The sequence below is a fragment of the Neophocaena asiaeorientalis genome, unplaced genomic scaffold (genome assembly GCF_003031525.2).
Source record: "Neophocaena asiaeorientalis asiaeorientalis breed wild unplaced genomic scaffold, Neophocaena_asiaeorientalis_V1.1 scaffold379, whole genome shotgun sequence".
Taxonomy (NCBI): Eukaryota; Metazoa; Chordata; class Mammalia; order Artiodactyla; family Phocoenidae; genus Neophocaena; species Neophocaena asiaeorientalis.
In genome coordinates this window covers 458491-470261 of record NW_020172145.1, presented here as the reverse complement: position 1 = coordinate 470261, position 11771 = coordinate 458491, and the positions used below count along the sequence as shown (strand labels likewise).

Genomic DNA, 11771 nt, shown 5'->3' with positions numbered 1-11771 from the left:
ATTGAGGCTATATACTATAACCAATTTATTAAAAATAGGTGTTACATAATAAACTAGATGGTCTCATACCACAGTAAATGGTGGTACTAAAAGCGAAGAGAATAAAAACAAGATTTTTATACCTGCTTTCTCAAGGTATGACATTTCCTGCTCCCTTTGAATGTTCAGAGTCAAGGTAAAGTCTTGTGTTATTAAGATGTTGGCTATCTGATTAACACATGAAATAAATCTATCCTCCTGTGATATATAAAAATAAACTTTATAAAAATAACTTGTTATTAATTTAAATTTCCTCTTAAAGGGTCAGTAGAACCTATTTCACTCAGCCTTAGTTACAAACTACAGATATTAAGTTTTGAAACTGCTGACATTTTCTGGACAAAGTACCTTATTTTAAGAACATTTTCCTTAATCAAATGAACCAAATAGACAAAAAAACCTATGCAATTCTTAAATTTATAATCTGGGAGTTATTTTTTTGGATAAAATATCTATAAAACATGTACATATAATATTTATAAATCTGACCTGGGTATCGTAACTTTTCAGATAAATGATGAAATAAATGAGGACCTAAATGTTCTAAACTATATAAGGTCCTCAACAGGGTATAGCTTATTATTTCTTATTCTTTAGGTACCTAGGAAAGTATTTTATATGTAGTAAATGATAAATATTTGCTAAATGGTCTAAAACCAGAACAACAACAAAAGGAAGTTTTCAAGTAAGTGCTTGGTCACCACGAATATGGAATTTTCTTTGTAAAAGGGAAGAGACTTCCAGTATATTTGTAATTTTTAAGATAGCACTTTAGGGACTTCCCTGGTGGTCCAGTGTTTAAGACTCCGTGCTACCAATGTAGCGGGCCTGAGTTCAATCTCTGGTCAGGGAACTAGATCCCGCATGCCACAACTAATACCCAGTGTAGCCAAAAAAAAAAAAAGACAGCACTTTACAGTAGCATCAAATGATAGATGGGGAAAATGAGATTCCTTTGTTTTTCATCAATAGAAAATTACATTTATCCTTCAAATAGTTCATCCTTATATTTAAAATCCTATTCTTCATCAAATATTTACTGTACATGCAGAGGTAATATGACAGTATGTTTGATGTTACATAATTTTGGTTAATTATTATCCTTTTTCTCAAGGAAATTGATATTGATAAGTTTATGGAACAAAATGTGTGCAGTATTAGTATGTACAAAATAGCTCATCTTCTGTTTGCACTGCTTTAGACAGTAATTAAGATCAAAAAGTCAATAAAGAATAATTATGTTAACTAATGCTGTTGTCTGAATATTTGTGTCCCTCCAAAATTCATATGTTGAAATACTAACCACCAAAGGTAATGGTATTAGCAGGTTGGGGCCTTTGGGAGGTGATTAGGTCATAAGGGTGGAGTCCTCATGAATGGGATTAGGGCCCTTATAAAAGAGATCCCACAGGGCTTCCCTGGTGGCGCAGTGGTTGAGAGTCCGCCTGCCAATGCAGGGGACACGGGTTCGTGCCCCGGTCTGGGAAGATCCCACATGCCGCGGAGCGAATGGACCCGTGAACCATGGCCACTGAGCCTGCGCGTCCGGAGCCTGTGCTCCGCAACGGGAGAGGCCACAACCGTGAGAGGCCCGCGTACTGAAAAAAAAGACCCACAAACCTCCATAGCCCCTTCCACTATGTGATGATACCTTGATAAGGTGCTAGGTATGAACCAGTAAGAGGGCCTTCACCAGAATAGGACTATACTGGTGCCTTGATCTTGGACTTCCCAGCCTCCAGAACTGTGAGCAATAAATTCCTGTTGTTTATAAGTAACCAAGTCTATGGTACTTTGTTATAGCGGCCCAAATGGGCTAAGATAACTACACTACATCCATTTATTATCTTTGTAGTCATTACTGTCACTGCCACATTTACCTTATAACGAAACTCAAAGTTACTTGGTATTTGGTCTTTAACCAGGTTATATATAAAGATGCACAAATAATCTACATCTATGATTAGATTACTAATATAACAACTAATTATCAATTAATAATTGAATAATGAAATAACATAAATAGCCCACTGAATAATAATGTGCATTTCATTAGACTGGGGCTTAAATCTCATAATTCGAATTAGTTAAAAAGCTCAGGTTAGGGACTTCCCTGGTGGTCCGGTGGTAAAGAATCCATCTTATAATGCAGGGGGGGAGGATTAGATCCCTGGTCGGGGAACTAAGATCCCACATGCCGCGGGGCAACTAAGCCTGCGTGCCACAACTACTGAGCTCACGTGCCTCAACTAAAGCCCATGTGCTGCAAACTAGAGAGCCCACGTGCTCTGGAACCTGCATGCCACAACTAGAGAGAAGCCTGTGCGCCACAATGAAGAGCCTGCATGCCGCAATAAAAGATCCTGCATGCCTCAACAAAGATCCCGTGTGCCGCAACTAAGACCCGACGCGTTAAGCTGGGACGAAGTGAGAGAGTGGCATGGACTTATATAAACTAACAAATGTAAAATAGATAGCTAGTGCGAAGCAGCCACATAGCACAGGGAGATCAGCTCGGTGCTTTGTGACCACCTAGAGGGGTGGGATAGGGAGTGTGGGAGGGAGACGCAAGAGGGAGGAGATATCGGGATATATGTATATGTATAGCTGATTCACTTTGTTATAAAGCAGAAACTAACACACCATCGTAAAGCAATTATACTCCAATAAAGATGTTCAAAAAAAAAGACCCAACGCAGCCAAAAATAAATAAATAATAAACAAATCTTTTTAAAAAAAGAGCTCAAGTTAAAATTGCAAATGGTAGAGATGAAGATGTTCTTATCCATCTTAGATTTTAAACTCCAAGACGTAGAAATTTTATTTCTCTGAATGAAGATAAGATACATAAACAATACAATTTGTATTGCAAATATTCAACTTTTTAAAATAAAGAATATATCAGGAAAAACCAATTAACAAAATTGTAAAGAATTAAATGGCTCAGAAGTTAAACTACCTTATACAAGTTACTTATAAATCTGTTTGATTTCTAAATGGAATGTACTCACGCTTGTCTTTCAGTAAATATAATATCCATACTTTGTGTTTCTCGATCATTTTGAGCTTTAAGCTGAATAAAGAGTTAACACAAAAGTTATTGATAAAAATTACCATTGGGCCAAACTATCTCTTTAAAGGTTGTTCTGATTATGAACCAATTAGAGATTATTATAACAATCATAATGCCACAGGCAAAGTTTTAAAAAATACAGTATGCTTCATTTAACAAACCACTACAAACACCAAATACAAATAAATGGTCTTTTTCACAGGCATTGTAATCTCACACCAAAAATATTCATTGTTTACTGATCTGTCAAGTAATCTAATGTAAACTTCATTAATGTAAACAGAATTTCAAGATTTTTTTAAGTGTTCAATAGTTGATTAGTAATATGTTAAATTTACACCCAATGCAAGTTGTATTCTTAAATCATTTAGGATTTTACCTGAGTACTCCTAGTTGACTCTACCTGAGCATATTCAGCCTAGAATTTGGACCCATCTCAAAAAACTAAGAAAACACAAAGATTTTACTTTTTTACATTTGGCGTTAAAAATACAGTTTTTAAATCAGGAATTCTCCTGTGTTTTAAAGCTAAGAATAATTTCACTACATTATCATTGCTTTTATTAACAGAATCCCAACTTAGAAAAGTCATTCTATAAATCCTATGCTTTTATAAAATAGGCTTTGATTGTATAAATAAATTATAAACTATGCTATAAGTTGTATGTTATTTTCTTCCAAATGTTTATAATCAATTAAGCTAGCAATTATCATTTTACTGTTTTCTACCAAATAATCCAAGACCACTGAACATAAATTCTCATTTACTAATCAAAAGTAGTATTATGTCTGGCATCATATGGTAACTATTCATTTTCTCCCTTTCTAATAAAACTCTTCATTGAGTACTCAGCTCCATTTCCACAAACATTAAACCAGAAGTATTGCAAACTAATTCATATACAATTAGTATATATATATACTAATTTATATAGAAACTAGTTTATATACATAATACATATTATGTATATTATATACATAATATATATGTAGACGGGACTCCCTAACTAATGCTTAGTGAGAGACCAGTTTAAACACAGCCTTGCAGAAAGACACTGAAGCATCCACTTGGGAGAGCCAACCAACAGGAAGAAATTTTAAAAGAGCAACTAAAGGAACTCAACTATAACAGTAGTATTTAGGATCAGAGTAATACCTATCTCCAAGGTACATAAGGTTTTATCAAATTATTTCTAGATATAAATGCTTTGTTTTGGAGGCAATGTAGATCTATTGCTTACACTTATAAATTTTCTTACCATGTTGTAATCATTCATTACTTCTTCCATTTCCGTATTGGTATTAAGTTTATCTACCAACTAAAAAGAAAAGTACAAAAAAACCATATTATATTAGTCTTCATAAATTTTCTCTGTAATCCATAATATAGGTATTCAATCTTACAACTAATGAGTAGTCATTTAAGTATTAATACTTCCAAGTACTTTACATTCTAAGACAAAAACAAATATTGAGCTATCTAAGTAAGCATACACTATGAATTACGGCAATCAATAAACTACATCTTTAGGGTGGAAAAGTAGGCAGTAATGAACTACTCTTCCTGCTGATCGTACCTCAAAGAGCTTTGTCTGCTCTGAAAAGATGTCTGAGCTTATAAAGAAGGATGCTGAGAAGACAAAATCTGGGGGAAGATCTCTCACTCTCTCTGTTTTTTTTTTTCTTTTCAGGGGGGAGGAATGTTAACGGATTTACAAATTTACACCACTGTAAATGTAAAATGATTTTCTTGGTCTTCTAAAAATTAAAAAAAAATTTTTAAAAAAGCAGGGCAAGGCACAAACAGAACACTAGTTAGCGTACTTCAAAGAGTTAGGCAATGACAGGAATAGCAAACATATTTATCTATTTACCTTGTACCAAACCCTGTTCTGAACTTATTAGATGTATTATTTCACTTAATTTTCACAATTACTCTATGAAGTAGATATTTCGTCCACATTTTGCAGATACAGAAATTTAGCAAGTTGTAGAGCCAGAATCTGAACAGGAGGCTACTAAAAGCAAACTATTTGGATGTAATTGATTTTAAAAGACTAAGCTTTCCTAATGTAATATAAATTACTATATATCACGTTTTCACTTGTGATATGAATAGTAAGTGCTAATGAGCTCTAATATTTATTGAGACCTTACTGTATGTTAGATATCTGGCTAACTAACTGCTTTCTCTGTATCAGAGAAAAACCTACAAATAGCATATTTCACATGCTATTAATATTTTTATATTAAGTAACTTACCTAATGCATTCTAGTACAACTAAAAATCCCTTTCATCTAATGTCTTTTTGTATTTTATAAAAAACTATTTTTTGGGCTTCCCTGGTGGCGCAGCGGTTGAGAGTCCGCCTGCCGATGCAGGGGACGTGGGTTCGTGCCCCGTTCCGGCAAGATCCCACATGCTGCGGAGCGGCTGGACCTGTGAGCCATGGCCGCTGAGCCTGCGCGTCCGGAGCCTGTGCTCTGCAACGGGAGAGGCCACAACAGTGAGAGGCCCGTGTACCGCAAAAACAAAAACAAACAAACAAAAAAACTATTTTTCTCATATTTAGAACAGAACATCGTTTACAGAATATTATGGATTATAAAGTCCAACAAATGTGAAAATTACAATATACTATAATCAGAGAAATTTTGTTTATGAGTACAATGTAACAATATCAAGTAGGTATATCATAATTTACCTAACCATTATGGTGGCATGTTTCTTATTTTGTATAACACTATTTTTTTTTTTTTTTTTTTTTTTTGTGGTACGCGGGCCTCTCACTGTTGTGGCCTCTCCCATTGCGGAGCACAGGCTCCGGACGCGCAGGCTCAGCGGCCATGGCTCACGGGCCTCGCCGCTCCGTGGCATGTGGGATCTTCCCAGAACGGGTCACGAACCCATGTCCCCTGCATCGGCAGGCGGACTCTCAACCACTGCACCACCAGGGAAGCCCTGTAACACTATTTTTTAGTTGGAGAAGTGAGATAAAAGTTTTCAATAAGTCCAGAGACCACTGCTGCCTAAAGTACCTACAGACTAGGAAGGAAGAAAATTTTGCCACTAGAAATTTTCATGGGACCAAGATTACCCCAAAGATTGAGGCAGTAATCAACACTGCCAACGGGATCATTTCTTTTGTAAATCCACATTAGGAAGCATCTTCTGGAAGTCCACATTAGGAAGCAAAACTATGTTTATGTTAGATACTCTATTTTGACAGAAGGCAAACACTGTATTTTGAATGAAACATACTGATGAAGGTAATTTGTGGACTAAGTAATTAAATTTTTAAAATTTCATGATGACAACACTCCATAGAAAGACAAAAACATTTTTAAAGTAATGACATTGCTAGTACCCAATAACTTTTATCTACTTTAAAAATTATTATTTTAACATTGTTAGGGAAAAAATGTGTGCATGTTTCTGTATTTTTAAGTATTGATAAATTCTTTTTTTTTTTTTAAAGGCTTGAAGAATACTTATCAATCTGTTAAGCCAAATTATTTCTGGGGAGGGAAAGGAGGGAGAAAGCAAAGCGAAACTTTAATATCTACACTTTCTATGGTTTCAATCTTTCTCACTACATATGTATTCATGTATTATTTGGTATTTAAAATAACATTTTTTAAACTGGTAAAAAACAATGAAAATATTCAAAAGAAATTCAGAAAAGAACAAATACCATGTTGTAGTCTGCTAGTTGTCCTTGAAACTCTTTGATTTCAACAGCTAAAGTCTCAGCTCTGGAAACATAAAATAAAAACACTCATAAATACAGAAATAGGCAGATGAACATTATGAATATTATGTATAACTACAAATTCAGTATTAAACTCCTGATACATACTACATTAAATGTTACTCATAATAAAAACATATCTTGCATACTTTAACTGCAAAATTACTCACCTCTTTTCATATGACAAATATACTGAATTCTCTTGATTGTACATTTCTATTTCTTTCTGAAGTTTATTGATTTCTGTTGTAAGTTCACTTATTTTACTTCTAAGTGAAAAGAAATTAAAAGGTCAGTAATACTTCCAATCCAGAAAACAGTCTCTCTAGTTAAACAAAACAAACTTTTCATAAATGTGTAACAATAATATAAATGGTTTTGTGAAATTTCACTAAAAAAAGAAAAACAATTTAAGTGGCTTATTTGATTAAGGAGGTATATCCCAACTGATAAACTGATACAGGTTCTCTATTCATTAAGAAAGATGAAACACTACTGGTATGGAAACCTGGGCAAACTGGTACAATCTAAGACAGAAGTAGATACCTAATTGTCACCCTTACAGCTCTTGCTACCCTCTAGGACAGGGTTTCTCAAGAGCAGCACTATTGACATTTTAGGTCTTTGGATAATACTTTGGTAGGTGGGTGGTATTCTGTGCACTGTAGGATGTTTATCAGCATCTCTGGTCTGGATGCCAGTGGCACACCCCCCAAACCTAATTATGACAACTAAAAATGTGTCTAAAAATTGCCAAATGTTCCTTGGGGGGCAAAATCACTGCCAACTGAGAACCACTGCTCTACAGTCAACTACACAAATAGGTAAAAGTATTTTTTAATACAGAAGCACAAATCCTGAAGAAGAGAGGCAATGCAATGATGAGAAACAGCTCTATCACCTTCCCTTCTTTTGATTAAAAAGTGGCTGGATATCAAAAGATGCTATTCAACTGATGGCCTCACTATCTTTCTTACTGATGTCAACTTTGAGGACAGATGGAGAAAACCTACCCTTCTCCTATTGCCTTCTGCAGTTTGAGAATCAAAAGGATTCAGGTAATTGAACAACAAAAGAATTAAGAAGGACTAAGAAAGAAAACAGAGCTTTCAGGACACGATACAAGGATGCATTAAATGGAATGCAATTCAGAGAGAAAGAAGATATAGAGGATGAGCCAACAAGAAAACAAAGTGTAATGGAAAAATGGAGATAAGAAAGTAGGACACCTGAGCAGAGAAAAAGGTAGGTATAGAAAGAGAAAAGAGTTCTTAATTTAGAGCTGCATACTTAGAGATATATAACAAAGCTTATGAATTAATTAAAATTAGGCCACATTTATAGCAACTGACCAAATACATACCTACTTAAAACTCTGTACTAAATATATTATAAATAAGCATATATATTTTACCATTAATACATATACATATTAATACATATATCATTAATACATAATATTCATATATGTTTGAATAATATATTTCAGAATAACTAGTGAAAGAAGCATAAAAGATTATTATTATTAAATGAAAAACAGTGAACTTGAAATATATAGTTCACATACATTCAAATACATAAAATTTAAAACCTCAGCCTAACTGTATCACATTTTGTATGACATCTATTTACAGCCAAATTAACCAAAAATGATGTTAGAATACAAAATTCTTAGGAATTAACAGACACCTAATTATCTTTTTTTTTCATCTTTATTGGAGTATAATTGCTTTACAACCTAATTATCTTAATAAGTACCGTAGTTAAAACTTCATGATCATGCATAGAAAAAAAGTATTTAACATACCGAAGAAGCCCAAGATAATAAGATTTGTCTAAAATTTGCCTCTGGGGACCTAAAAAACATTTTTTTAAGTATTAGTGTTCAGTTTGAAAATGCCATCAAAATAGCAAATCCAAAGCACAACCAGAATTACACTCAACAGCTCTCTAATAGTACTCACAAATGCCCCAGTAAATCTGAAAATAAGGAAGAAGCACTGAAATAGAAAAGAGAACTAATATCTTAGCATCATGACATAATGGAAGCTTGAATTAAGACCACAAAGAGTGTCAGGACAATGGACTCAAAAAAACAAAAACAAAAACAGTGGATTCTACAGGTCAGGTTGGCTGAATGGAAACTGGGTCTAAGGGGGTCTAGAACAGGGCTAACCAAAAGAACTTTCTGCAACAATGGAAATATTCTATAGCAGCACTGTCCAATAAAGTAGCTGCATGGGAATACTGACCACTTGAAATATGGCTGGTGCTACTGGGAAGTGAATTTTTATTTTACCTAATTTTAATTAATTTAAATTTAAATAGCCACATATAGCTATTGGCTATCATAATGGACAGCGCAGATTTAGACTACAAATTTCTCAATGTAGGCAAGATATTATGATTTTACATAAATTTTTCAGAGACTTTTTAGAAAGAAACATAATCTTACATTTCAGTAGGACTAAAAAAGTATTCCTAGGTTAAATGTCCCAAAACTTGAGAGAGGTAAAGTGCCCTGCAAGGCATGAGAGAAACGGCTAGGGAGTACTGACTGAGGTCTATGCTGAGAAGAGGGAGAGAATGTCTCACTAGAATGGGAAATGAGAAACTGGAACAGGTAAGAGCAAAAGTCACAGCAGATAGTGGTGCATGATGGTAACAATCAGAACTCTTTCGCACAAGGCTTTGAAGTAGAAAATTACTATCTTAAATGATACTGGTCCTGTTCTAAAGGAGAAATTAACACAGTAATAAAATTTGATGAATTCTCTATAGAATTGTAGTATGTTTCTTACCCTTGTTTTTAAATAACATTAAACATAAACACTTCTATGAAGACATTTTTAAAGACTAAACAACTACAAAATTTTGACTCATTTTCCTTCACAGTATTGATAATTATTAAGCAAGCATTTCTAAATAATCAATTGTTTTTTTTTTCTCATCTTTTGGCCACGCCACACAGCTTGTAGGATCTTACTCCTCAACCAGGGATTGAACCCACACCCCATGCATCGTAAGCATGGAGTCTTAACCACTGGACCACCAGGGAAGTCCAGTAATCAATTGGTTTTTAATATTTAGTGAGCTAAGGGTATTATAATACAAGTAAGAAAATTTAAGTCTCCTGAAAGGCATGATATACTGCATTACAGAATGTAGTATGACATCTTATAATTAATTTTGTACCAGTAGAGTATCTTCATCCCTGATAAGTCATTTGCACAAATACAGAAAATAAAAAGCTCATTATAAAACAGTTCACCATGCTTTGAATTATATATATATTATAGACCAACTTTCTGAATCATAACATATAATATTATTATGCCTTTCTAAACACAGAGAGGCATAATGAGAGATGTAGTATATAAATCTATGCGTTAGCCTCACTTCCTTACTTAAGCATTATAATGGAATATTATTACCAAAAGTAACAATTCTTGATTCACTACTCATAAATACACAAATACCTTACCAGTGTCATTTTGGTATAGAAACCAAAAAAAAAAGTATTTCAGAATATTTCTATATAGTACTAGAAATCTAATTTTTATTCCTGAGCTTTTCTTTTCTTTAAATTATTTCAAATTTCTTCAAGTTATAGCAAAGTTTACCAACAAGAACCTACTGTATAGCACAAGAAACTATACTTAATATTTTGTAAAAACCTATAAGGGAAAAGAATCTGAAAAGGAGTATATATATACACATATATGTATATATAACTGAATCACTATGCTGTACACCTGAAATTAACATGACATTGTAAATCAACTATACTTCAATTTAGGAAAAGTTACAGCAAACTTTTATGTTAAGAAAAATGAAGATTAAAATAGCTAATATATGTATATAACTCCCTAGTTCACAATGAATTTTCACATTCATTCTTTTATTTAACCCTTACAATTTTGTGAATCAAGGAATAAGAATTGAGTAAAATAGCCTCTTTCAGTCTACAATTCTGATTTAGTAATATGATACTGTAATACTTGTACAAAATATACTCATCTTCTTAAAATAGATACCTTTCATCCCAGTTTTCATTCCACTCAAACCTTGTTGTGTCACAGGACGATCAGCAACTCTGATTTGAGAGGACAGAACTCCTACTGTCCCTATGGGACCACCACGAGAGCCCAGTCTTGCTGTTCCAGGTGGCATCTAAATGACAAACAAGATTCAGCTTTAATAAACAAGAAAAAGACTGTGCCTCTAATATTGTTAAGACTGCAAAGAGAATATTAAAAAAAACTAAGATTCTATATAATTTGTAAAATTTTCCTTACATTTTAAATGTCTGAAATATTAAATAAAATTAACCTCTAAAATTCTATGATAATTAAATAATACATTTCTTTAAAATTTAAAATTCTATGTGTAGATGTATTTATAGTACTCCCAAACTGGAAAGGAGCAAAATGTCCACCTATTTGTTCTTATTTAATCATAGGAAATGGTTATAATTCCATTTCTGTAAAATAAAGTCTGGAGGATTACATTAAAAAATAGTAACAAAGTTTATCCCTATATAATGATATAATAGTTCATTTTTATTTTATATAATTTCATATTTTCAACATTATTACAGTAAGTATATATTACCATTAAAATCAGAAAAAAATAAAGAAATTTTCATCTTGAGAAGAAAAGATATAATTACATCACAAGATAGCCATATTAAGTATTAAAGAGTTTCCATCATTCAGCAAGCATTCATATTATTACTCTACATGATTCTCTACTTCAGGTCTGCAGAATCTAATGTAATATTATACACCCTGAGGAAAGGTCAAAAGACTCCCTTCTTGTCAGTTCATATAGTATGTACAGGCATGGGAAGGTATAAAGGACAGCCTGAAACTGTTCCAAGATATCCTTCTTTTGTTTATCTTCCT

At 33.3% G+C, this 11771-nt stretch overlaps 1 protein-coding gene across 3 annotated transcripts in view; it reads right to left on the bottom strand.

The window, feature by feature from the left end:
• The window catches only part of IFT74 (intraflagellar transport 74), a 90311-nt gene that overhangs the window by 64979 nt on the left and 13561 nt on the right, over positions 1-11771 (bottom strand). Inside the window, exons 1-6 of one of the 3 annotated variants that reach the window (XM_024754740.1) lie at positions 10902-11031; positions 8672-8720; positions 7035-7133; positions 6808-6868; positions 4372-4431; positions 3051-3112 (exon numbers count right to left, since the gene is read on the bottom strand). In XM_024754740.1, the coding sequence (XP_024610508.1) occupies positions 3051-3112; positions 4372-4431; positions 6808-6868; positions 7035-7133; positions 8672-8720; positions 10902-10920 (350 nt within the window). In that variant the 5' untranslated portion in view covers positions 10921-11031. Of the gene's footprint in view, positions 1-3050; positions 3113-4371; positions 4432-6807; positions 6869-7034; positions 7134-8671; positions 8721-10901; positions 11032-11771 lie in introns of those variants that run through there. The other 2 variants (XM_024754748.1, XM_024754757.1) reach the window with 2 other exon arrangements.